At 50.1% G+C, this 27504-nt stretch overlaps 1 protein-coding gene across 11 annotated transcripts in view; it reads left to right on the forward strand.

Annotated features, from left to right (window-relative positions):
- Positions 1 to 27504, forward strand: part of SHROOM2 (shroom family member 2) — a 139715-nt gene that overhangs the window by 80809 nt on the left and 31402 nt on the right. For 4 of the 11 annotated variants that reach the window (XM_082375470.1, XM_082375469.1, XM_082375466.1 and 1 more), the window contains 2 exons: positions 2751 to 4995; positions 6223 to 6320. The exons of 4 other annotated variants lie outside the window; for them this stretch is intronic. In XM_082375470.1, coding sequence (XP_082231596.1) covers positions 2751 to 4995; positions 6223 to 6320 — 2343 coding nt within the window. Of the gene's footprint in view, positions 1 to 2750; positions 4996 to 6222; positions 6321 to 27504 lie in introns of those variants that run through there. 3 more of the 11 variants (XM_082375475.1, XM_082375476.1, XM_082375474.1) reach the window with 3 other exon arrangements.

Below are 27504 nucleotides of genomic sequence, written 5' to 3' on the forward strand. Positions count from 1 at the left end.
TGGTTTGGTCTTGGGAGATTGTACTTTCCTAGAAATTTGTCCATTTCTTCTAGGTTGTGTTTTTGTGGTATCAGTTATAACTTTTTTCATTTCTGATTTTATTGATTTGGGGCCCTCTTTTTTTCTTGATGCGTCTGGCTAAAGATTTATCAATTTTGTTTACCTTTTCGAAGAATCAGCTTTTAGTTTTGTTGATCTTTGTTAATGTTTTTTTAGTCTGTATTTCATTTATTTCTGCTCCAATCTTCATGATTTCTTTTCTGCTACTAACTTTGGGCTTTGTTTGTTCTTTTTCTAGTTCCTTTAGATATAAGGTTAGGTTGTTTGAGTTGTTTGTCTGTTTCCTGAGGTAAGCTTGTATTGCTCTAAACGTCCCTCTTAGAACTGCTTCTGCTGTGTCCCATAGATTTTGGATTGTTGTGTTTTAAATAGCGTCTTTCTTGACCTCAGAATGATGTTCTTTTTCTGATGAGAAAAGGCCGTGGACACACCATTACTGGTAGGACTATAAATTTTTTCACTGAGTAGGCAGGTGTATAATGCTTGAAAGCAAAAAATAAAACACCACGAGAAAGGACAAGCAAGTATGCTTCCTCATTTATGTTCTCCAGCTGATGAATCAGGAGCCTGGAGACTTCCCTTTCTGGCTGAACCCCTTTGGGCCAGCCAAGTGGGATGGCTGTCCACGTCACCCAGGTGTCCACAGCCACCACATTACTTATTGCTGGGCAGGCTTTTTGGCCAAAGCTCCCCAGGAAATTCTGTTAAACACCAGCACTCTCTCCCCAACCCCCAGGTTGCTGTGTGGAGGTACAGGGGAAACCAGGGGGCTTCACAGCCCGTGTGCCAGGCCTGGTGGTTTCTTGGTGACTGTGAGACAGAGGATGTTAGAATGGTGAGCTGGTGGAAGGGGGGGCGCTGCTCAACCTGGCTTCTCTGGAGCCCACATTTTGGGGTCAGAGGGGCTAATGCAAGGCAAACATGGGACCACACCATGGGGGTATTTGGCTTGGAGTTGCTCCTCCTGGTCACATGGAGCTGACCAGTCGCCTGCGGTTAGTGGCCAGTGTCCTCACTGGTCTGTTAGAAGGAGGATGGTAACAGCAGTAGTGTGGCTGTGGGGTGGGTACACAGGTGCATGTGTGAGTGTGTATGTGTACCTCTGTGTGTGTGTATGTATCTGGGTATGTGTGTGTATCTCTGCGTGTGCGCCTCTTTGTGGTATGCATGACTGTGTGTGTCTGTATGTGTGTGTGTTTGGAGCTAACATAACCATTTCAAAATCAGGTTTTGGCTGTTAGTAAATACTGGTCTGCTGTGAAGGAAATAGGTCTTAAATACAGTATTACCTGTTTCAAGCTGTAAGAGATTATAATAGTTGAAGTCCAGGGTATTTTTGAAAAACCAGATTCTCATTCGTGTGGTAAAACTTAAGTAAAAAGTGGGCCTTATATTTCATTAAGCCCATTTGGCGGTTTCTTGATTAAAGAAACACATACGCCCTGTGGAAGAAGTGCTTAGCTTTGTTTGTATCTGCTTGGACTTGGGATCTCCTGGGAAAACCCACTCAGGAATACTGGTGGGAGGACGGAGAAGAGCTTGCCCCATTTCTGCGAAGGGTACGTGGTCTGTCCTCTGAAGATGTGGCGTGGAATGGTCATTGCCTCCCTCATATGCCTTAGCTAGCTCACACTTTTGTGTCCTTGCCCGGGTCACAGTTTCTCTTTCTCATCCTGGTTCTCCTCGAACCTCAAGCAGCCAGTTTTTTTCCTGAAGCGTGAATGTTCCAGCTTTGTTGAGCTTTAATGAAAGCACTTAACATGCCTGGATAAATAGTTTCATTATTGAGAGCTTTAAGTGTGCAGTAGCACTATGTCTAAAAAAAAAGTACATACATTAGTCTTAAGATACTTTATTGCTAAAAACTGCTAATCATCATCTGAGCTTTCATTAAATCACAGGCATACCTCATTTCAAAATGAGGTATGCCTGTGATTTAATATCTGGGTTTGGAAAAGTCATGTTATCTCTGAACTTGCCTTTCTAAGTTGAAGATCATTGTCTTTTGATGGCTTTCTTTGTGTTAGCAGTCCATAGTATGAATCATTTCCTGCACTCAACCAGGGGTCCACAAAATCATCTTGCAAGGGGCCAGATAGGATTGATATCTCAGGCTGGGGGGCCAGTGTCCGTGGCAGCTGCTCAGCTCTGCCCTTGGGAGCAAAGCACACAGCCGTGACCGAGTTCCCGTCAAACTCTAGTTATGAGCACTGAAATCTGAATTTCATATCCTTTTCACGCATCAGGAAGTACTCTTTTGATTCCGTGCCCCGCCCCGCCCCCATTAAAAAAATCTAAAAGCCATTCTCAGCTCATGGGCTGCGGTTTGCTATCTGCGATACTTAACCAGTGGTTGAGGATAAAGGTGTTCACAGGGGCTTTGCCTGCTGCTGCCTGCTCTGGACATGGTCCAGCCTGTGGGTGTAGAGCTGAGAGATGTACTGCAGCGTGGAAGGTTTTCTGTTTGGGGGCAGGCATCCTGTGGGTAGGACTCGGTCCTTTCAGCCTGCCCTCGGAAAGCTGCTCTTTGAAACGGGAGAACTTAGATGTGCCACACCCAGGGATCTCGCTCCAGGAAGAGTGGCTGCTCTCTGCCCAGGGCCAGCCGCTCCTACCTGCATTGTCTCGTCTTGCCCTTTGCTGCAACTTGACTCTAAAGCACCCTGTTGCCTGTGGTTCTCGTTTCCTAGCTCCTCCTCCCAGGACCTGTCGAGCGGCGTGTGGGAGCAGACAAATCTGCAGCGCACCTCTGAGCACTTCAGCTCCCTGGGGAGCGTGGACAGCCTGGGCCAGCCTGCCCGGTCCTCCCCCTCCGGGCGCCTCTCGGCCGCCAGGTCCAACAGCAGCATCGACCACCTGGGCGGCCCGAACACGCGTGACTCCGCTTACGGCTCCTTCTCCACTAGCTCCAGCACGCCCGACCACACCCTGCCCAAGGCGGATGCGTCCTCTGCCGAGAACATTCTCTACAAAGTGGGCCTTTGGGAGGCCTCGGCCGGAGGCAGCGACCGGCAGGGCCTGGCTGCCGGCGACCCTCAGTGTGTGGACGAGAGGCTCGGGTGCGTCCCCCTCAGGGTCCCCTGTGACAGCAGCAGGAGCCCCAGGCCCGAGGACAGTCCTGAGCTCAAGCTAGCTGCTTCCGGGAGGTCCAGTTCTGGGCCAGTCTGGTATGTTCCCGATAAGAAAAAGGCCTCTTCGTCCCCTCCTCCGCCCCCTCCCCCTCTCCGCAGCGACAGCTTTGCTGCCACCAAGAGCCACGAGAAGACCCAGGGCCCTCTGTTCTCCGAGGCGGCCACCACGCAGTGCCCTCCGGGCCTGACCCGCGCTCAGTCCCACAGCGACTGGAGACCGGAGGTGGCCGATCAGCCGCAGAGACCAGCGCGCCTGGGCGACGGGAGGAGGGCCGGGAGCTCGGGCTGTGCGCCGGCTGTGCCGCTGGACTGCGGGGGGCCGCCCTGCGACGGCGGGGCCAGGGCCCTCCCGGGGGCCCCCGGCCGGCTCCAGGCCTCCCTGTCCAGCACGGACGTGCGCTGCCCGCAGCCTCCGCCCGCGTGCCAGCACCCGCGCCATTCCAGCGACGAGAGCCCCTTCTTTCTCGAGGGGCCCGGTGCCGCCACGTGGCTCAGGGAGCAGCCGCCTGCCGAGCGCTTCCCGGGTGACAGCCCCGCTCCGGCGGGGCGGCCCAGCGCTGGCGACCGGAAGGGGGACTGCGGCGCCCAGAGCCGCTACTACTGCGTGACCTCCAGACGCGGCCCGCAGGGGGGCGCCCTGGCCGCGCAGCCCCGCTGCCACCCGCCCCGGCTCGAGGGGCCCCCGGGCGCCCGGCCAAGGGGGAGGGTGGCGCCGGCGGACAGGGAGGCCGGGGGCCACTGCGAGGGCGCCGAGGAACCGCCCGGGGCCGGCCTCGTGGAAACAGCCAGTGTGAAGAGGGGCGCGGGCGGCTTCGCGTGTGCCCACGGGGGCGGCGAGATCTGCCCCCTGCAGACGCCCATGCTGCACTCGCTGACCCAGGAAGGGGCGCGCCGGCCCGAGGCCGGCCACGAGGGCGCCCCGGAGAGGCCGCCGCCCGAGGCCCCGGCGGGCAAACCCTTGCGGAGGAGCGACCGCTTCGCCACCACCCTGAGGAACGAGATCCAGCTGCGGCGAGCCAGGCTGCAGAAGAGCCGGAGCACGGCAACCCTGGCCGGCGCCGCAGAGGAGGAGGAGGAGGCCGAGGCAGAGGCGCGCGGCTGGGGGGTGCAGCCGGCAGGGGGCGCCCCGGAAGCCGCCTTCTCCAGCACCTACAAGGACCACCTGAAGGAGGCGCAGGCCCGCGTCCTGAGGGCCACGTCGTTTAGGCGCCGCGACCTGGAGCCCTGCCCGTCGGACCCCGACACCCTCCCTCGCGTCTGGGAGGCGGCCCCGGCCAGGCTGCCCTCGAGCGCCGGCGGCGCGCTGCACGCCCCGCACATCGCAGGCCGGAGGCGCTTCACGGCCGAGCAGAAACTGAAGTCCTACTCCGAGCCCGAGAAGATGAACGCGGTGGGGCTCGCGGGGGATGACCGCCCGCGCCAGCGCCCCGCACCTGCCGACGAGGCCGCGCGCACCTTTGCCGACAGGTGGAAGTTTTTTGAGGAAACCAGCAAGCCCGTAGGCCAGCGGCCGGGGCTGAGGCCGGCACCCTGTGGGTTCCCCAAGGAGAAGCCAGAGAGGCCTTGGACAGCGGGCCCCGGAAAGGAGGGAAAGGTGGGGAGATCAGACCCGCCTCAGAGGCTGGGAACCTTTGCAGAGTATCAAGCCTCGTGGAGGGAGCAGAGGAAAGCCCCGGAAGCCAGGAGTTCTGGGAGGTACCACTCGGCAGACGACATCCTGGATGTGGGTCTGGACCAACACGAGAGGCCGCGGTACATCCACGGAAGGTCCCGGTCGTCGCCCTCGACCGACCTCTACAAGCAGGTAAGCGTCCTGCGGGGAGGCAGGACAGAGCCACCCCAGTCCCATCTTAAGGCACGTATAGGACCGCCCCGGAATATCATGGCCCATTGCCGTTGTGACTTGCGTCCAGCTGTCTGAGCGTTTCCGTGCACCAGCGTTTCTAGTGTCGGCACCTGGGGACACAGTCGATACGCTCATGACGGTTGCGAGTGCCCTGTTTTCACGCACAGCTCGAGTTCCCAGCCTCATCCGTCAGCTCTCGCTGAAGCGGTCTTTCCCTTTGATTAGCTTGCCCTTAATACAAAGGGAAGAAATTGGGCGAAATGATAGAAAATGGCAAGCTCTCCTCTGAAATTACAAGGGGTGCTTTATAGCAAGGCTTAAGACAACACATGATAGATAGTTTTCAAACATTGATGTCACTTGATGCTATTAGTATTCTTCTTAGTCCTTTTTTTTGGTCAAATATTTTTAAAGATTGTTCTGGGGCAAATGTAATTGAAAATGCAGAGCGTTAGACTATTTCACTTTTTTTTAAAGTAGGAGTTTTGATGGTGAAAAGTGATGGGAAGCTTTCTAAAAAGCTACATATATGTATCCGTACTTCAAAGTCCATAGTCAGTCTTCCTCTCCCACTCTCTCTGCTTTTTCTCCCCCTTCCATCTGCATTTGTACGTTTCAAAGAAAAGATTTCCTGCAGCATCAGATGGAGGTTCTTTTAAGAAGAACCAGTCATCGGTTTGTTACACAATAATGAACGTCCGCATGTGAAGAGAGGTGCAGGTTTCTGTGTGGCCCCCTGGTGCAGAAAGGCCTGCAAACACCGCGACCGTGTGCCCATGCCCCGTGCAGTGTGACCTCTGAGAATTCCATGCTTGCTCGGTCAAGAAACGAGGCTCCCAGACTCCAGGTCCCGGGGCTTGAGGATTCGCTGCAGGGAGCCGTGACCAGCTGGGTTTGATTTGATTAGGGTTTTGGGGCCAGTGTGTCACAAAGGTTTATGACCCTCACGTAGGAGTTCTGCTTCCTGCCCAGAGCCAAAGGGGACGCACGGTCTTGTTGAGTCATTTCGATGAGACGCTCTGGAGAGCCGGGCTCGTGGGTCCCGTGGCTGGCTGACGGCAGGCGGTGTCACTGCCTTCGTGGTGCGGGCTCACAGGGCGAACCCACAATGAAGGGTTCGTGATCACAGAGGTCTCGGAGGCGGCAGCTTGATGACCGGGTGTCTCGTTGTGCCACCCTTGGCAGGAAGCGTCTGTGGAAGCGCGACGGCAAACAGAGGACCCCGGTGAGCGCAGAGAACTCTCTTCCTCAGTCCAGGCCGAGGAGGGATGCCCCACCCCAAGGTAGGAGACTGTTGGACTTGGGGTTACTAAGAAGGCGTCTTGGGGTGGGCTGCATTATGGTGGGTGAGTGCTAGGTTAAAAGTGCTTGGGTGTCTGGTTTCCGCCAGACCTGAAGTGACCACTAAGCGGGTTCAATTTCCAGCGTCCCCAGGACCAAGCCCTCAGCCCTACACCACTGCCGGCGGGAGAAGCATCCCCAGGGCGGGGGCCCTCTGAACGCCATCGTGGCATTTTTGGTTCTTAAAACAGCTGCTGTTTTCCGTACAGTAAAGTTCTTTATGTTCACAGAACGAGAAACCCAGGGTAGTGGGCTTGAATGACGTGCTTTATCCAGAACGGCCAACTGAAGGGATGCTTTAACGTCAAGGGTGCAGCTGGGTTGCTGGGTCTGGAAATCCACATTGTCTGGAAGGATTGTTAGTCAAAGGACTAGGGCAAGCCTTTCTCAATTGGCCTTATTTAATGACTTAATTTTGAGCTTTAAAATAGAAATCAAGTCGGTTGGCTCCCCAAGAGGGGATCAGAGCATCTGAAAGAACGGAATGGCAGCAGTATTACACTGTTATGTGCCCTGATTCTCAAGTGTGTCCAGTGTCACTGCAGTGAGGGTGGAATTTAGGTGAAATACATAATGTTGTCTGGACCCTCATCCGTGAGGAGGGCAGGAGGGGGAAGTGTAGGTCACTGCAGGAACTGGGGTATAACCTTATTATAAAAGGGCTGATGGAAGAATGGAAGCAAATTTGTACACAGTAGGGTCGCTGAGCGCATGTTTTTCTGTTCCTTGAGGATCTCTGGGAGTTGGCATGCTACTCAAATTAAACACCAACCTCAAAATTGAAGATTCTGTCCCAGAGATGACCAATTTAAATGCTTGCTTTTGAGAGCCTTACATAACGGGGTTTTGTTTCATTTGGCTGCAAGCTGAGTGCTGCTAGCCCTGAACAAGAGTGTCGGTGGCTCTGAGGGAGCAGGCATGGTGGTCTGTGTGTGCGTATGTAGGATGTGGTGGCAGTTGCTTACCAGCCTGCACGGCCAAGACCAGAAACCCCTGGCTGAGAGAGGAAGGTCCGTGAATGATACACGTACAGAGTTGAGCTGTGTCTGAGCGGCACAGTTAGAGCTTTATGGCTTTGGATTGCGAGCAGGTCACGTGCCAAGTGCCAGCTGTCATCTTTGTCAAAGCCACTTCCGGGCCCTGCTGCAGTCATGAGAGTGCGTGCCGTGCTGCAGTGCCGTGCAGTGCCGTGCTGCAGTGCCATGCAGTGCCGTGCTGCAGTGCCATGCAGTGCTGTGCTGCAGTGCCATGCAGTGCCGTGCTGCAGTGCCGTGCTGCAGTGCCGTGCTGCAGTGCCGTGCAGTGCCATGCAGTGCCGTGCTGCAGTGCCGTGCTGCAGTGCCGTGCCGTGCAGTGCCGTGCTGCAGTGCCGTGCTGCAGTGCCGTGCTGCAGTGCCGTGCAGTGCGGCGCAGTGCGGCGAGGTTTGGGCTCGGGCTCGGGCTTCGCTCCTGCACGGAGGCCTCGGGCATTTACCCTGCAGAGAGACATGCATGTGCTGGCTGGAGTTCAGCTCTCCTGCTGTGGAGAGTCATAACAAATGGTTTGTAACGTACATACGGGGGTGTGTGTGTGTGTGTGTGTGTGTGTGTGCGTGTGTGTGCGTGTGTGTGTGTTGTAACGGTATTGTCAGCAGCGAAAGGGTCAAGAGGAACCGGGGAGGGACCACATGCTGCCCGCTTCACAGCTGTGTCTTCTGGCAGGCTGCGTAACCACTCTGAAGGAACGAGTTCCAGAAGCTTTCTGGTTTTGAGCTACAAACCCAGCAATTTTCAGAATCATTGTGTGTGCTTTTAAAGAGTGGTGAGACTCAGTGAAATCCTAGATTAGGGATGTCGAAGAGGCGTTTTTTTGAGAAAATGTTTATCTTCTGAAGTATACGCGAGAAAGAGTGCCCTTGAAACATTAAATTGGAGAACAAAAGAAATGAAAATGCAGGCAAGGGACTGTCCTTTGCTCACCAAAACCAAATCTATAATGCAAAGATTTAAAGATGCCCGGTGTTTTGCATAAATTAATGTAACATATCTGTGTAAAGAAATCGAATTGCTGATCTGTTAACTGGAACGTGATAATGAACACTGGCTTTTGTTGTGTTTGTTGGGATGCCAGAAGAGCATCAAGAGAACAATTGAATTGAGAACATTTTTGTGAGGTTCAGGATTCTGTGTTCTAGATAAAGTAGGACAAAGGTTCTGCCCCAAAGGGCCTCCCAGTGGAGGAGGGAAGGAGAGACACCAACACTCGGCACTGAAGCGGTGACGCGTAATTATCATCTCTGTGGAAAGTTACGGGATGGTTCCCAATCTCGGAGGGACGAGGGTGAGGCGACGTCTGCCTGGGGGTTATGGGCAGGACAGGTGGTGTTTGAGCAGGACCCAGGCCCTCGGGAGAAGATCTCGCAGTGTTTGCTTGCCTCCAGCTGTGTTCTCATGTGAGCGGCCTTCTCACCCATCATGTTTCCAGAGCCAGCGCCCACTGTTTTTGGAGGTTTTGCACCGTATCTCCAAGCTCAGGTGTCCTGACTAACGGCAGTCTGCTCCCTGCCCCAGTGTCGCGGGGACCTTGGAAGCTCTGTGTAGCAGTTTGCTTGGGCTGCCATAACAAACTGCCAGGGTCTGGGCGGCATCAGCAACAGACATTTATTTTCTCACAGCTCCGGAGGCCCGAGTCTAAGCTCCAGGTGTTGGCAGGGTTGGTTTCTCCCAGGGCCTCTCTCGGTGTCTTGCAGGCGGCTGCCTTCTCCCTGTGTCCTCACCTGGGCTTCCCTCCGTGTGTGTCTCTGTCCTGATCTCTTCTTAGAAGGACACCAGCCAGATTGGATTAGGGTCCACCCCCATGCCCTCATTTTGCCTTAATCACCTCTTGAAGGAGCTTCATTCCATCACCTTCTGAAGTCCTGGGGGGTTAGGACTTCAAGGTATGAAGGGGGGAGCAGAGTTAGCTCATAATACTAGGAGGAATGTCTCTGCTTCTCTCTAATGCCTTTAACCAGTTCTGTCTGCTGCATCCGCTCTCTCAGGAAGTGGCCTTTCATCGTTGTCCAGACAAGGTCACACTTGATGTCCTAGCATTTCAAATAAAGGAGCTGCCATCCTAACGAGCAGCTGGTGAAGAGGGGAAACAGGGAAGCCTCTTTGGAGGGCTGTTGCCGGCGTGGAGTTGCACATACCTTCTGGTGGCTAATTCCCTTTCTAAGAGTGACCTTCTGAGCGGACGCCCATCGCACTGTAAACGGCGTGTGGGGACCAGGGGTTCCGGTGCCCCCTCTGCCGCTTCTCATGGAGCTGCCCCCTCGCTGGCTGCTCTCTCCCTGCCTGGACGGCCGGTAGCGCCCCTGGCAGACCCTGGGCAGAGTGGAGGTGAGGCTCTGTGCTCCTTCTGGACCGTGGGGAATAGTGCTTCCATGTTGGCACGACCTGCTTGCTGAAATTGCATTGACGATTTTAGTGTACATGACAGTACGTGAAGCGGGCTTTCCTTGCCTGTCAGAGGGAAGTCATCCACATCTCAAATTTGGTACGCGGACTTGTTGGCCAGTGTCATGTTTTAAGCCTTGAAAGAAAGCTAAGTTTTATCACATTGGGTTCGTGCTCCTCACACGTGAGAGTCTTCTAGAGGACTGCGTCTGGGGGTTCTGCAGACAGGTCTTGTAGGAGAAGAGCCCGGGCAGCTGTGGCCGCTGGCAGGTTCCTGTTCCCCGGCCTCCTCCCGGCCATTTCTGCCCCCACAGGAGCTGCTGCCAGCGGGCTGGCTCTGACCTGCACGCTTGTATTTTGTTGGGACAGATGGGAGAGGAGGGGCGGGGGGAGAATAAGAATAAATCCTAAATCCCACTAAGAGCCGGAAGGTGGAGTCTGTATGAAACCAAGCTCTTTAATTTCACGTGAATTTCATCAACCAGCTAAGCCCACCTGAGGGTCACCTTCCTGTACGTTTGCCCCGAGAGGTGATTTGCGGTACAGAGCTTGATGCCAAGACTGATTTCCATTTACTCCACAGGCTGCTTGCGAGTAGGTTTCAGAGTGAGAGAGAGCGTTGCCCATCCGAGCTGCACCCCTCATTTGTTGCTTTGGGGAAGACGTTTACTTCTCCTGGGCCTTCAGTTAGCTAAGGGGCAGTTGAAGCTTTCCATTCCGAACTGCTGTGCTGGGTAATTAGGAAGCCCACGCTGGCATGATCACAAGGTGAAACTCAAGCTCGGAAGTTTTCTGGGGTGGAGCCTGGCATCGGCACAGCTTCCTCTCGGGCAGTGCACTGTCTCCCGTGCCCAGGGCCCTTGCTCAGACACAAACCTCCGTCCTCCCAGAGATGAAGAGCAGCGGCTGTCGGAAGACCCTGGGCCCGGGCTCCAGTGGTGTGTTTTTACGTCTCGGTTTGTAACTACAGTTTCCCCTTGTGTTTATACCCGTGTGGCTTCAGGAAAAGCAGAGTCAGGACAAGGCACAGATTTGTTTACGTGCTGGTGTGGTCTCGTGACTTGACGTTATTCTGAAGGACGCGTTGTTAGGCAGCGGTTTGAGGGTTCCAGGGCTTGGGGCCCCGGAGCAGAAAGTGAGGCCAGGGAGCCAGGTCCACGGAGCAGTGGGGTGTGGGCAGAGACTGTGCCGAAATGTTAACCCCTGCGGCGCTGAGGGACAGCAGTGGAGACGGGACCCAGGCATCCGAGTTCCGGACGCGGCGGGGAAGCGGTCCTCCCCAGACCCCACTTGTGAAGGCAGCTTCTGCCCTCTGAGAGGGTTCTGACACACGTCGGCCGGTTGCCCCGGTGGCTGGTTGCCCCGGTGGCTGCACGCGGGTCCTTTGTTGGGGGCAGGGGTGGGGGAGGGAAAAGCCAAGAGTCCACGGCCCCTCTTCTTGGATGGAGAGACTTCCACAGCTGTTTGACAGGACCCTCTGCTCTTCTATCCTCTGGTCTCCTTTCTTCTCAGTTGACTCCTGTCTTCAAAGCTCAAACCCTTGGGACTTCCCTGGTGGTGCAGTGGTTAAGAATCTACCTGCCAAGGCAGGGGACACGGGTTCGATCCCTGGTCTGGGAAGATCCCACATACCGCAGAGCTACTAAGCTCGCGAGCCACAACTACTGAGCCTGTGCGCCACAACTACTGAGCCCGTGCACCACAACTACTGAAGCCCTGCGCCCTAGAGCCCACACGCCGCAACTACCGAGCCCTTGCTCTAGAGCCCTCGAGTCACAACTACTGAGCCCGCGTGCCGCAACTGCTGAAGCCCGCGCACCTAGAGTTATGCTCCGCAACAAGAGAAGCCACTGCATTGAGAAGCCCGCGCACTGCAACGTAGAGTAGACCCTGCTCGCCAAAACTAGAGAAAGCCCGTGCGTAGCAACGAAGACCCAATGCAGCCAAAAAAAAAAAAAAAAGCTCAAAACCTTGTCAGTTGCCCTTGGTCGAACTTGCACGTACCGGTACGCTTTGGTGTTTTTGCCTTTCTCCAGAAACCCACAAGAACACACCGACACTCGTCATCTGCTTTTGATCCTTCCACCCGTGCTTCCTTGCTCGACGCCGTGTTTTAAGTCAGCGTACCATGTCAGGTCTGGGATGGCCTGGGAGGCGGCCGTGTGGGTTTAAACACGCCTTACGTAGTTAATGCTCTTCACGGTGGCAGAGGTGTCGGCAACGTCTCCTCTGACTACTTTTGAGACGATCTTTGCTGCCTTTCAGTTCTTCTAGACTCTTCTGGTTCATTGTCTCATTAAAGTGCTTTCCTCTTGGCTCAAGAACCGAATTGTCAGGACTTCCCTGGTGGTCCAGCGGTTAAGAATCCACCTCCCAACGCAGGGGACGCAGGTTTGATCCCTGGTCGGGGAACTAAGATCCCACGTGCCGCGGGGCAACTAAGCCTGAGCAAAAGAACCGAATTGTCAAGGACCAGGTCTCTGATTCCTGTTTCTTCTAATGGGACCGAGTGTGGCACCCTACTTAATCCTCATGTAGTCGACTTTCATACCGTTAATGGGTGAAGTCACATGTCTTAATCCAGGCTGTGTGGTGAATCCGTGTTGGGAACATGAGCACGTCTCATCCGTGAACTGTGAACACCGACTTGTGGTTCCTCCCCTGCGGAAGGTACGGCCTGTGAGAGGCACCGTAGCATTCTTGCAGGCTGGTAACGAGATCGAGCTTCGTTGCAGAAGTGGACGTGGCAAAGCCACGTTAGGATGAAAACTTGCTTCACAGAGATGATCGAGGGCATCCCTGATGACTGGGAGGGTCGTGGTTGAGTCCACGTATCCTTCTCACACCTGCCTCTCCCCAGGGCTTCTTGAGCAATGTTCGGGAACTTTGGAGACCAGGCACCAGACGCAGGCTTTTCTCTCTTGGGCAAGGACGAGGCAGCTTAACTGCAGCAGGTTTCTCCTGTGTTCCTTCCTGTCTGTGTTGGCGTTTTATATTAGAACTCTGAAATCATTGTCTGGAGAAGACCAGTGGGCAGTGAGTCTTGGGCGCACCGAGGTCAGGCTCCCTGACGAGATGGCTTCGAGGACCGGACATCTGTCCAGTTTGACCCCCGTCCCTTGGGACTCACAGGCTTTGTAAGATGTCTGTATGTTGGGTCACGTTGGCTGCTGTTTGTGAGGTTCCTGTAAATGACTTGCTTTAATTTTTAAGTTACTCGAAGGAACTTATGCTGCTGTATTTAAAATGGATAACCAGCAAGGGCCTACTGTGTAAAACAGGGAACTCTGCTCAATATTATGTAACAACCTAAATGGGAACACAATTTGGAAAAGGAGTAGATACATGTCTATGTATAACTTAATCACTTGGCTGTACACCTGAAACTAATGCAACATTGTTATTCAACTAGACTCCAACATAAAATAAAAGTTTTAAAACATAAAATAAAAAATAAGTAACTTACGCTTTTTTTGAAATGGGGCTGAAAAGATTTTATTTATTTTATAATTGTGGTGGGATCCACATGATGTAAAGTGGACCATTTGAGTGTGTATGTGATTTAGTAACACTTAGTACTTTCAGAGCATTAGGCATCCATCACCACCGTCTAGTCCCAGAAGATTTTCATCACCCCAAAAGGAGACCTTGTACCCCTTGAGTGGTCACTCCTAAAGTGGGTTTATTTTTTTTCTTCCCCCCCTCCCCCCCTTTCCACTTCGCATTTTCCTTTTTTAAAAATTTTATAATTTTATTTTTGGCTGCGTGGGTCTTTGTTGCTGCGTGCAGGCTTTCTCTAGTTGCAGAGAGCGGGGGCTACTCTTTGTTGTGGAGCACGGGCTCTAGGTATGTGGGCTTCAGTAGTTGTGGCATGCAGGCTCAGTAGTTGTGGCTCACGGGCTCTAGAGCGCAGGCTCCGTAGTTGTGGCTCACGGGCTTAGTTGCTCCGTGGCATGTGGGATCTTCCTGGACCAGGGCTCGAACCCGTGTCCCCTGCATTGGCAGGCAGATACTCAACCACTGTGCCACCAGGGAAGTCCCAGTGAAGTGGGTTTATTTTTAAGGTTCAGTTTGAAGTGACACCCTCTCTAGAGTTAGAGCGCATCTTATACGCGGCTGCCATCAGTCAGAGGTGAGGTGGACCCTTGGCTGTCAGAGTTGATTTCCTCATACTCGGTGTGTTAAGTGGTGGTGAGACGCCTGCAGCTAGTCCCAGAAATCAGTTTTCTCATAAACTTTCTGAAGGTCCACACGTTGAAAATAAAAAAGAATGGTTCTGCGATTTGCCTCTTAAGCAGCGTAAGATGCATTAAAATATTTCCAAGTGGACGTGAAATGTGCGCGAAGCCTAGGAGTGGGTGGATCCCCTCGGCCCCCCAGGCGGCACCTGCTCTCCCCTGGCACTGTGGACGTCGCGCCACCTCCACCAGCAGCTGACGTCAGGACGGGAGGTGAAGGAGGAAGACAGCGGCGCGGGCAGTGAGAGGGCGCTAGCCGGCAAAGTGCACGGACTTGAGGTTTTCTCAGAGGTAGCACTTGGTGCACATGGGTTCCTGGAAAACGTGCCTGTTCTCCTTTCGAGTTGAATCTTTTGTGTCTTTATTTCTGTGTGAATCTTAACATTCTCACCAGGATATTCTGGACGGTGTGCACGGTCGTGCCTTGTGTGGGGGGGGAGCCCCACTGTCAGAGGTAATGAGGTTGCTGTCCCGTGCAGGGAGGAGAGAATGAGTCCAGGCTCACACGTGAACCCAGCTCTCCCGCCGAGACGAGGGACAAGTCATCAGGGTGCCGTGCCAGCAGAGCTCGGGGTCCTGTCTGTCCGGAGACGAGTGATGAGGCCTTTCGTGGCATCTGGGGACCCAGGGTAGCTGAACCCACGAGAAATGGGGTGTCCGGAGCCACGAAAGGAAGGGTTCATTCCCAGCAAAGCCATTAAAGTCACGTTGGCTTCATAGTTCTTTTCCCACGTCACTTGCAAATCTGTTGTGTGTTTTATAGTCTAAGAGCTATAAAAATAAGGAAAATATATTTAGACACATTTAACAATATAATAAAAAGCCACGCGTTGCGTGATTCTGTGCGTGTATGCTGCCCAGAACAGGTAGATCGTAGAGACAGGAGGGGGATGGGTGTCTGACAGGAATGAAGGCCCGCGCGAATGGCAGTCACTGCCAGCGGGTGTGGAGTCCTTTGCCGGTGAGGGAAACGCTTTGGAATTAGATAGTGGTGATGGATGCACCACCCTGTGAATTTACTGAAAGCTACTAAATCATACGCTTCCAAAGGGTGAATTTTAGGGTTTGCGAACCTCATCTCAATTTTTAAAATCTGGTCGGTGCTGAGAATCCCCAAGAAGAAAAGTTTTTAAAATTTAAAACGAGGCCGCGCGTTACTCAAGCCTGACAGTCGCAGCTCTAGCTCAGACTTCGCAAAGGATCGGATGGTAAGTACTTTGGGCTTTAAGGAACTCAGTGTTCCTGCTGTGCTGACATCTCTGCCCTTGTAGCCCGGGGGCAGCCGGGGACAGTCCATAAAGAGATGGGTGTGGCCGTCCTCCCATAAAACCAGACAGAGAAGGTTTGCCAGCCCTGGGATGTGGCCAAGGGACGGAAGAGGTTGGTCTTCAGTGAGTGTGCTTCCTGCACGGGGAGGTGAGGCCTGCGTGGTCGACCGTCTGGATGTTTCCAGAGAGGCTTCTTGGCGTGATTCTCTGCAATGTGATGTCCATTTCTGTCGCCATCTTCATTTTACTGGTCTCTCTGGCTTGGTTAACTTCGCTGCGTCCCGTTCACAGCACGAGCGTGTGGGGGAGCGAAGGGTGCTGTAAGCACGGGCTCCTTGGTGATACTCTGACTTGGAGTGTTGGCGTCCTTGGACTATAAGAGCTCAGTGCAGGTGAAGTGACCTGGGGAAGGGTTGAGGCTTCACCAGGCTTGCCCCAGCGGCTACGAGGAGGAGTTCTTTTGGCATTTCAGTGTGCCAGGGTGCTTATCATGTTCTGTTTCCTTCTTATTTGTGTACTTTCTCAAGGACATGAATGTACTGTATCAAGCAAAGGCACATTTGTATTCAACTTTTTACAGGCATTTACGACGTGGAGTCTTAATGGCATTAACACAGCGTAGGCTTTGAGCATCTTATACGCCCTGATAATTACGCCTTGTTCTAGGAAACATGGATATATGAAAACCCAGTGATAAACCTTAATATTATAAAAGTGCTTCCCCTTTACAATGTAATTTTTCATAGAGGGTCTCCTTTAAAAATGGATTCCTAGAACAAAAGCAGCACCCAGATCCTGATTTCTAATACGCTTCTCCGTGAGAAGGACGCAGGGCTCCTTGGAGGAACGGCTGACGCTACGGCTGGGGCAGGGTGTGTGCAAAACGAGTATGGAGTGTCTTGTGCCCTGAAAGTAAGGAAGTATTCAAACAAACAAAAAACAAAAAACCCTGCAACAATGAGGCTATGCCAGGGGGACACAGGGGTCCACTTAGAGTTACGTATCACCAGAGCTGCAATGAAATAAAGTCGTGCAGGATTATAACCCAGCATATATAAAGTATCCCTGAATCCATACTGATAACATGTAAATGATTGGGTATATTAATAAGTGGGGGAGAAGAGACAAATCTGTGCAGAAAAATTCCAGATCTCTGTAGATCCTCTGCCCTCAAGGGGGTGGAGCAGAGCCCTTCACTCCTGTAATATGGGCTCCATATGGTAAGCTCCTTCCACAGAGGGCAGGGTGAAAAGGTGGGGTGCAAGTCATGTGACCGAGGAGAAGCTGGTGCACGCTGTACCTGACCCTACCGGCTGATCGGCAGACTGTGGTGTTGATAGCATTGTCCTTGGTATTGTATGGTAAGCAGGGCATTCACCTCTTGTGGTCTCCCCTCCACATCCGTAACTCCAGGGTAATCACGACAAAAACGTCAGACACATCCCAGTTGAGAGACATTCTGCAAAATGCCTGCACGGTACTCCTCAGAACCATCGAGGGCATGGAAAACAAGGACAGTCTGGGAAGCTGTCGCTTAGGTGGGAGGAGCCTAAGGAGATGTGACAACTAAATGCAGTGTGGTGTCCTGGCTGGGATCCTGGGACAGAAAAAGACTATTAGGTGAGAGTGAAGAAAGCCTGAATAAAGTGTAGACTCTAGTTAATATTAATGTACCAAGATTGGGGTCACTAGTTACGGCAAAGGTACTCATGTAACGTGTAGACAGTAGGGGAAACTGGGGTGTAGGGTACATGGGGACACTCTCGGTGCAATTTTTCTGTAAATCTAAAACCATTCTAAAATAAAGTGTTGAAGCTGTATTCTTACAAGGTGTTTTGAGTTACTCAGTTTGTAAACATCAGGAACATACCTTTTGGGCAGTAAGTGGGTGAAATCCCTAATCAGCCACCAGGCTCTTACTGGATGCCTGTTACGTGGATGGCCTCACATTGTGCTCTGAGGTATAGACAGGTATGGAGCTGGCCTGGGGTGGATGGCACCCTCTCTTAGTGATGGGATCCTGTACTTGGTAAAATAATACATGGAGATGAAAACTAGTGCAAAGAATGGGGCATTTGGGGGGGGGGCAGACACAGGTTCAAATTCTTACTCTCCTTCTCCGTGTGGTTGCATCAGGCCACCTAAGCTTGCTAATAACTTCCCAATAACTTCCCTTCCCTGGATGAGGGGATAACCACACCAGCGTTCCTTGCAGACTTATTTAAATGCTAAATGGGTGTCACACTAACGCAGCAGCGCGGTGCTTAAAATCAAGCAGGTGTGAAAAAATGAAAAAGTCACTCTTGGTGAAATAGCGGTAACGTGGGAGATACTGCAAAGTAGCACGTGTTACTTGTTTAAATGAGCAAGAGTCAGAAGTAACGGCAGTGAATTTTGAAGACGTTGATTGAAGCAGGTGGTAAAAAGAGAAGATTCGTCCTGGAGGGTAAGTGCAGGACGGGGGAGGGTCGGGGCTCTCCGTGTGGCTGTTAGAGACCCTGGTGAGAGGGGCGCTGCCTTAGGAGGGGAGGTGGGGAGCGGGGACTTTCAATGCAGATCATTGTGAAGTGACGGATTGGCTAAGTCAGGGTCAGCCTGTGACCCCTTTGTGGTCTGCAGTGAATGCCTTGTACGCAGTAGAACCTCCGGAAACACTTTGTTAGTTGTTTGGGTTACATTCCTCCTGAGTGTGTGATAAACCCCAAAATACAGAAAGACGTAAAATAGGCTATTGAATGTTTGTTTTTGTTCTGTTCTGTTTTAAACTTCATTGTTTCATCTGACTTTATGGTTGTGGGATTGAACCTTGGATTGCACACATTATACGATGGTCTAGCACAGTTAAACAGGCAAAGCTGCGTATAATTTATGCAGTAGGCTTTTCTGTATTTCCTTCTTTTAAATTATAAAGAGGAAGACACCCGCGCCTTTAGGGGTTTGAAAGGGCAAGGCTTTGGGGGTTTAGGCACAGGAGCCTAGGGAACGTTTCCCCCTGAGGTCAGGAGTCGTCAGTGAGGTCACAAGGGAGCCTTGAGTCCCTGGGTTAGAGTGGGTGGGCGGGGGGAGGCTGCGTGAACTTGACCGTCACGAGGCAGCGGGCACAGACAGGCAGGCAGACGCCGGGGCTGCCGCAGAGCGGGTCTGTGGGGCGCTGTGCTCAGGGCGGGCGGAGAGACGGTAAGAGAGCCTGGGTCCCCTCTCGGGGCATCTCCTGCAGGACAGGGGTGCTTTCCTGCCGCCGTGGCCGTGTGCCGGGCTTTGCAGCGACTCGTGCCCCTTTTGTCGTGCTGTCTTGAAGAGCAGGTTGTCAGCTCACAGGGCGGTGTGAGGCCATCGGGGGAGGTCTGCAGACGCGCCCCTCGTGTGTTGTGCTGCCTGAAAGTGAGCGATAATGCAGATCGGCGTGCAGAGTCCAGCTGAGCTCTGCCCGTGTGCGCGTGTGTGTGTGGGCACGCGAGCCCGTGCCGTGTGTGTGTGTGTGTGCTTGTACACACGCGCGGTTTTGGTCGCCTGGGTTTGTGCCGTTGGCTGAAAGCGCGCTGGAGCTAGAAGGCAGTGCCTCTCGGGACTGTGCCCTGGGCGGTGAGCTGATGTGACTGGGAGCCCTTGGTATGCGGGAGGCGCTCCACGTGAGGTCTGCAGACCTGCCTTCGCTGCCGAAGGGGCCCCGAGGAGGAGACTGGCGGGAGGGCGCTAGCATTTCACGAAGGCCCTTCCTTGCTTTGCCTTTTCTTTTTCCGTAGCAGTAAGCAACGAGCGTTCTCACGACGGAGGCTTTGAATGTGGATGTAGAAAGGAAATGGTGAGTCAGCCACATGAGAATGAAAAAAGCAGGGAAATCAGGTGTGCGTGTTGCGTCATGAACACGATGCTTGGTGGGTAAATTCACTCCTAGCCTGCTGATGGCAGTGAAAAAGTGTAAATGGGGAAAATGGCATCGGGGTGGTTCTGAGCATTTTGCAATTCTTGCTCTGCAGTTGTGATGATTTAAAGGCATGCATTTCTTACGGGTTTTACTGTATATGTGCTGTGGGGTTTTGGGTTTGTTGTGGGTTTTTTTTTTTTGCCTTTTATATTGTGATAAATAAAACAAGTTATTAATTTTGGCCATATTTCTAAACGATTGAAATTGTTTTGCTTCACTAAATCAGGCTTTTGTGTGTGTGGCGGGAGTGTGCCGTTTTCACAGGGAAACTGCTGCATGTCTGTGGTACACAGACGCACACACACAGTTTGGGTCTGCATTGACAGATTCACATGGGTAGGAGTCATCTGGAAATGGCTTAGTGGTCATGCTTAGGTGAAACGTAAAGAGGCAAAGGGATTTGAAGAAAGGTGTTCAGAAATCTACCTGACAGCATTTATAATGAAAGAACCTGCTGTCGTATATACATTGTCTGAAGACTTACACAGTGAAGGAATGGAAAATGATATTTTAACACGTCGTAAATTAACTGAAGATTAGGTACAGTTTGATGAATGGTTGACATATTTCTTTTCCTTGCAAAGCAGAATCTTAGAGGGCGTCTGTTATAAATATTTCTGATGATTATGTTGCAGAAAAGTATTTGATGGCTGGTAGGAAACGGGACATCTTTATGCAGCTTTTTGTCAAGCATAGTGGAAAAAACATTTCACACTTTCTCTCTCTGTCTCTCTCACACACATAGCCACAAACATATACCCCTTAGGGAAAAATATTTGCAGGGGTATTTTCATTCACGAATGCATGAACGAACAAAACACAGAAAAGCCATTTATAAAAGGAGTATTAGAAATCACCATACATATTGGTGTTGACCATGCAGGTCAGGTAAGGCTTCTCCTGCCCAGCTGGGGTGACAGACAACCCTGTAAATGTATGCTGATGGCTGTGTGTTTGGCATAAACTGGCTGCACCCCCAGCCGCCTGTGGGTTTTGGAGGTTACGGAAGCTGATACTTCATGTGGCCTTTAGAATGCATTTGCTTTACTCTCACTACCTTGAATTCTTTGCCTCTTGTGTGCATTAAAATTTAGGAAGGTCTGGGTGGGGAAGCAGTAGAAACAAGAGGTGGTGTTTTGTGTCCACCGGATCGGCCCATCTCTGCCCGGTCAGCGGACACTCGTGTTTTCTAGCTGGCTTTCCCTCCAACAGGTTAGATAAGTCATTTCTCTGAGGCTTGTAGACATCCCTGGATGTCTGAAGAGATCCTAAAGTTATTTAGTTTTTCACCTTTGAAAAAAGACTTGCAGAATCCTTTGTGTTCATTACTTAAGGTTCATAAGGGCTTCTTGCCTGTATAACTTGGACCTCACAACATGGGTACCATGTTCATTTTACGATAAGCAAACTGGGGCTTAAGTAACTGGATTCACACAGCTTCTTAATGGAGAGCCCTTGCATGCAGTATGGCTGGTCTTTAATCTGGTGGGTTCCTGCTAAGTCCTACCCCCTCGGATGTTGGAAGGTTCTACAGATCGGCACAGCCTGCATATAGACCTGTATAAGATGCCAAACCTCTTCTGTTATTAGCTGTCACGTCCCAGGGCCAGTGCACCAACAGTGCAGTGAGAAGGGGTTCCAGTGTGGGTTTCCGGGGCGGTGGTGTAATACAAAGACCTCTTAACCAGGCTGAGAAACTGCGGACCCAGGTCCCAAGCCTGCGTGGATGTGACCTTCTGTTTCTTCATCCACGAAATAAGGAGTTTGGATGAAATGATTTCTAAGGGCCCTTTCAGCCATCATCATTTTTGATTCTCGGGGAGAGAAGCCAGGGACTCAGATACCCCTTAAATGACACATCCAGGCCAGTGGGTTGTATTGTTGTATTCATTTGCTACCAACATTCATGTGAGTGAAGACATATATGAGATACACACACATGTGTAGTATCTTTGAGATCCATATGTAAATAAATAGAATGAGCTCTGCAGCAGACTTGATTTTTCTGCCTGCAGGGGTTTCTTGATGCAATGGCAGTGTCATTGACAGTACACCCACTTAGGTGTTCTGTGGTGAAGTCAGCTGCTAACAGACGAAGTTCTCCCAGGTACGGCTTACATACCATGTGTTATTTAATGACTTTGTTAAGAAGTCCAGCCAGTGGGCGCTTACACATATTTGGAGGCCATTAAAAATAGAATAACTAACCCCCCCAAAAAAAAATAGAATAACTAGAAATTCTAGGAAGGTATTAAACATGTATACATACACACACACCTGCAGATATATGTATATACCCCTGCATGTATATGTATACACATGAGCATGCAAGTATGTGTATATATACACATGCGCACATAAATATGTATTATAGACATTTTATATAGGAATAAAGTAAATTTTCATGTACAATAAATATCTGAAGCCTATTGACTGAATAATCATTTCTAAATATGGTTCAGCTGAGTAACAATCATACAATATTCTGAGATGGTATTTTCGAAATTTTGGGTCACATGCATTGTGCTAAAAGGACACGCTTAAAGCAGATGGTTTTCTCTTAATTTACGGAGATCCTATGCTATTCTAAGTAATGTTTTAATCTCTTTTACCACAGAGTTTCCCAGAATTAAAAAGTGGCTCCTTATTTCATAAGCTTGATGTATGTTTTTGAGAGCTAGGATTTATACTTATCTGTGGTTACAGCCTTCTAGGCTGTGGTATATATAGTCTTTAATAACATTTCCTTCTTTAAAAAATCTGTTTTACTAAGTAGAACAGTTTTATTAAAAACATACGGAAATTCCGGAAAGCAGAATGAAGACGTTAAAAATTGCCCTCAACCTCACCATCCAGAGAGACCACTGTATCTACTTTGTGTCCTTTTTCAGCACAAATGTTCATTGATACACATGTGATCACACTATACGTACTGTATATGAACAGCTTTTTCTCCCCCTTGTACGTATGTGGTGCCTGGCCTTCTAAGATACGGCGGCCCAGTAGGAACACCATGGGCTTGTAGGGATGTTCCCAGTCTTTCACAGTGGGAAGTGATACCACAGCGAACGTATGTGGTGAAATATTTGTGCTCTTACATGCTCATTTCCTTAGGAGAACATTCTAGACATGGAGTTGCCAGGCAGTCTTTTGGAAAATACCCCCAAGATGCCCTCCGTAAGGTGGGTCCCTCTCATAGCCCACCACCAACAGCCTAGGCCAGCCCTGCTTCTCCCGAACCCTTGTCCACGTTAGACATTTTTAAAATTCTGTGACTTGGTAGGCAAAACTATTTCATTTTTAACCAGCATTTCCTCGGTGACTAGTAAAGTTGAACTTCTTTGTGTGTTGTTATCTAACCGTTTGTATTTTTTCTTGTGTGCATTACTGTTCACATCTTCTGTGTCTTCCTGCTGACAGTGGGGCCTTCCTTGATCATCGTTCTTTACGTTGCAAATAGATGCCCGAGGTGTGTTGTGTGCTTTTCAAACAGTGATGGTTGGTTAGGGTTAGATTTTTTTTTTAATTGAAGTATAGTTGATTTACAGTGTTTTAGGTGTACAGCGAAGTGATTCAGTTATACATGTATATGCATTCTTTTTCAGATTCTTTTCCATTATAGGTTATTACAAGATATTGAATATAGTTCCCTGTGCTATACATACAGTAGGTCCTTGTTGTTTGTCTGTTTTATGTATAGTAGTGTGTTTATGTTAATCCCAAACTCCTAATTTATTCCTCCCCTCCTTTCCCCTTTGGTAACCATCAGTTTGTTTTCTATGGCTGTGAGTCTGTTTCTGTTTTGTAAGTAAGTTCATTTGTATCATTTTTTAGATTCCACATGTAAGAGATATCATATGGTATTTGTCTTTCTCTGTCTCACTTACTCAGTATGATAATCTCTAGGTCCATCCATGTTGCTGCAAATGGCAATATTTCATTCTTATTTATGGCTGAATAATATTCCAGTGTATATGTATACCCCACATCTTCTTTATCCATTTATTTGTCGATGGACATTTAGGTTGCTTCCATGCCTTGGCTATTGTAAATAATGCTGCTGTGAACGCTGGGGTGCATGTGTCTTTTCGAATTAGAGTTTTCCTCTTTTCTGGACATATGCCCAGGGGTGGGATTGCTGGATCATATGGTAGCTCTTTTTTTGTTTGTTTGTTTCGGCCATGCTGCATGGCTTGCAGGATCTTAGTTCCCCGACCAGGGATTGAACCTGGGCCACCTGCAGTGGAAGCGCAGAATCCTAACCACTGGACCGCCAGGGAATTCCCAGTAGCTGTATTTTTAATTTTTTAAGGAACCTCCACACTGTTCTCCGTAGTGGCTGCACCAAGTTACATTCCCACCAACAGTGTAGGAGGATTCCCTTTTCTCCACACCCTCTGCAGCATTTATTATTTGTAGACTTTTTGATGACGGCCATTCTGACTGGTGTGGTTAGTTGTTTTTTTTTTCAAACCGTACAAGTGTTTGGGGTTTTTTTTCCCCTTAATTGGGGTATAGGTGCTTTACAATGTTGTGTTAGTTTCTGCTGTACAGCAAAGTAAATCAGCTATATGTGTACATATATCCCCTCTTTTTTATATTTCCTTCCCATTTAGGTCACCACAGAGCACTGAGTAGAGTTCCCTGTGCTATACAGCAGGTTCTCATTAGTTATCTATTTTATACATAGTACTGTATATATGTCAATCCCAATCTCCCAATTCATCCCACCTCCCCTTCCCCCCCTTGGTGTCCATACATTTGTTCTCTACTTCTGTGTCCCGATTTCTGCTTTGCAAATAGGTTCATCTGTACCATTTTTATAGATTCCAAATATATGCGTTAATATACGATATTTGTTTTTCTTTTTCTGACTTACTTCACTCTGTATGACAGTCTCTAGGTCCATCCACATCTCTACAAATGACCCAATTTCATTCCTTTTTATGGCTGAGTAATATTCCATTGTATATATGTACCACATCTTCTTTATCCATTCATCTGTCAGTGGGCATTTAGATTGCTTCCATGACCTGGCTGTTGTAAAGAGTGCTGCAGTGAACATTGGGGTGCGTGTATCTTTTCGAATTATGGTTTTCTCTAGATATATGCCCAGGAGTGGGATTGCTGGATCATATGGTAGCTCTATTTTTAGTTTTTTAAGGAACCTCCATACTGTTCTTCATAGTGGCTGTATCAATTTGCATTCCCACCAATAGTGCAAGAGGGCTCCCTTTTCTCCACACCCTCTCCAGCATTTGTTGTTTGTAGATTTTCTGATGATGCCCATTCTAACTGGTGTGAGGTGATACCTCATTGTAGTTTTTATTTGCATTTCTCTAATAATTAGTGATGTTGCGCATCTTTTCACGTGCCTCTTGACCATCTGTATGTCTTCTTTGGAGAAATGTCTATTTAGGTCTTCTGCCCACTTTTTGATTGGGTTGTTCGTTTTTTTTGATATTAAACTGCATGAGCTGTTTGTATATTTTGGAGATTAATCCCTTGTCGGTCACTTTGTTTGCAAAGATTTTATGTGGGTTGCAGATATTTTCTGTGGGTTGTTGGTCACTTTGTTTGCAAACCCATTCCGTGGGTTGTCTTTTCGTTTTGTTTCTGGTTTCCTTTGCTGTGCAAAAGCTTTAAAGTTTCATTAGGTCCCATTTGTTTACTTTTGTTTTTATTTTCATTACTTTAGGAGGTGGGTCAAAAAAGATCTTGCTGTGATTTCTGTCAAAGAGTATTCTTCCTGTGTTTTCCTCTAAGAGTTTCATAGTGTCTGGTCTTTAATCCATTTGGAGTTTATGTTTGTGTATGGTGTTAGGGAGTGTTCTAATTTCATTCTTTTACATGTAGCTGTCCAGTTTTCCCAGCACTTCTTATTGAAGAGGCTGTCTTTTCTCCATTGTATATTCTTGCCTCCTTTGTCATAGATTAGGTGAGCATAGGTGCGTGTGTTTATCTCTGGGCTTTCTATCCTGTTCCATTGATCTGTGTTTCTGTTTTTTGTGCCAGTACCATACTGTCTTGATTACTGTAGCTTTGTAGTATAGGCTGAAGTCAGGGAGCCGTGATGGCCATTCTGACTGGTGTGGTTAGATTTTTTTTAAACCATACGAGTGTTTTTAGCTGTCACGTCATCACCCTTGCCAGGTGGCTTTACTGTCACATCATCACCCTTGCCAGGTGACTTTGTGCAGTCTGTTTGTATTCTGGTGGCCGCTGGCTCCTGGTGGCTGTGCACTCCACTCAGTGTTTGCAGAAAGGGTGTCCACCCGGGGCTCTGTGGGCTGAATTCCCTGTGAGGCGTAGACCGCCATCTGAAATACTCTGCAGTGCTTTGCAGAGAAGATAAAACTGCTTGGGAGCAGAACCCGCGGGTTTGATGAGCGTCTAATGTGGTGGTGCAGCGTGGAAGCAGGAGTCAAAAGATGGGCGCTGCAGTCCTCGCTCAGGGGGTCGGGCGGGTCACTTAGGCTCGTGGCATCAGTGAGGCGGGCATGCTGTGCTTTCTCGGGTGTGTGGAGCTCTCTAGGTGGAGGTTGGTACTAGATTTGTCTCCCCCAGAGAATAGAGACATGCCCTCTTTCCCAATAACCCCCACTCACCCTCCCTCCCTTTTTGCTCCGGTTGACAGGAACCTCAGGGTCACATTTGAGGCACATATACCCTAATGACATGCCTCTTTGTGGTGCTTTTCTACCCTTATGCCTTTCCACTTTTTTAAAAGATATTATTTCTTGTTGGGATGTTTCTATGTTCATTTTAATGCTCCTGTTGTGTTTTTGTCTGGTAAGCCACCTTAAAACATTTGATCATTGAGGGTGTAAGTATGTTGAAATAAGATAAATAGATGTCGTAGAACTATAAACAGATTCAAAAGAGCCAAGGGCTTCTCAATAATCAGTTAATATTTTTGTAATGGTCATTGTTTTATGGAAAAATCGAGTTAGTTCAAATTGCCCTTAATGAGCAAGTCACCGTAATTGAATCTGCCCGTTGGGCCCGTTTCTGTAGCAGCTGGGGCAGCGTGATGGTCACAAGCGGAGGTGGAGCCGGGGCTGCCCGCCTCTCAGGGAAGATGAGGGGGCAACGTGAGTCCTCTCCCAGGCCTGTCAGCTCCAACACGCTGGACTCCTAAGGGTGTGGGTTGGTGTCCAGATCAGAAGAAGAACTGCATTCTCAGTGGACAGGTCTTCGGGTGACATCGTACATTATCTTACAGGTTACCGATCGTATTCGTGTGTTTAGGTGCCCTGGAGCCTGCAGAGTCGTATCAGGTAGACAGAGAACCTCCCTTGAAGGAGCTTACCCTCTACTGTAATGGAAAATAATACATTACAAATTACCACAGACCAGGTGACTTCAACAGTGGTCATTTATCTCTCACAGTCCAAGATCAAGGTGCTGGCCAATTCAGTTCTTGGTGAGACCCCTTTCCTGGTGGGCAGACAGCCGTCGTCTTGCTGTGTCCTCACATGGTGGAGAGCAGGGGCGTGGTGGGGAGCAAGGTCTCTTGTGTCTCTTCTTATACGGGCACTAATGCCACTCATGAGGGCTCCACCCTTACAACCTAATCATTTCCCAGCCATGTAATACCATCACGTTGGGGGTTAAGATTTAACATGAATTTTCAGGGGACACAAACATTCAGTCCATAACATAAGTGTAAATGGCTGTGATGTAGGGTAGTCAGAAGGCCCAAGAGAATCAGTCGGCCTGCTTTGCTTTCCAGTCCCGTACCTTCCCTCCCTCCTTCCCTCCCTCCCCCTCCCCCTCCCTACCCCCTTCCTCCCTCCTCCCTCCCTCCCCCTTCCTCCCTCCTCCCTCTCTCCCTCCCCCGTTCCTCCCTCTTCCCTCTCTCTCTTCCTCCCCCCTCCCTCCCTTCCTCCCCCTTCTTCTCCCCCCCCCTTCCTGTTACCTCACTGGGCCCTTGCTGAAACCTGCTTTGTGCCAGGCACTGTTAGGACCCGGGACACACAGGGTAGACGAGACAGAAGTGGGTGCTGTCAGTCTAGCCAAGAGAAGTGATATTAAATTAAAATAATACAGATACATCAAGTCCAGTTTAGGGACAAACCCATAGAGATTAAATACTTATGGGGGTTCACGAGAAGAAAGGCTTATCTTTGGCAATAGGCCGGGGAAACGCTTGATCGAAAAAAGGTTGCCCTTCATTTGGATCTTAAAGAATAGGAACGGTGTCCATGGGGCAGCCTCTGTGAATCAAAGCGGAGAAAAGGGAGCCCCAACTGTGTGGGGCAGGGAAGGGCCTTTG

Source organism: Balaenoptera borealis (assembly GCF_965194805.1).
Source record: "Balaenoptera borealis genome assembly, chromosome: X".
Classification (NCBI taxonomy): domain Eukaryota; kingdom Metazoa; phylum Chordata; class Mammalia; order Artiodactyla; family Balaenopteridae; genus Balaenoptera; species Balaenoptera borealis.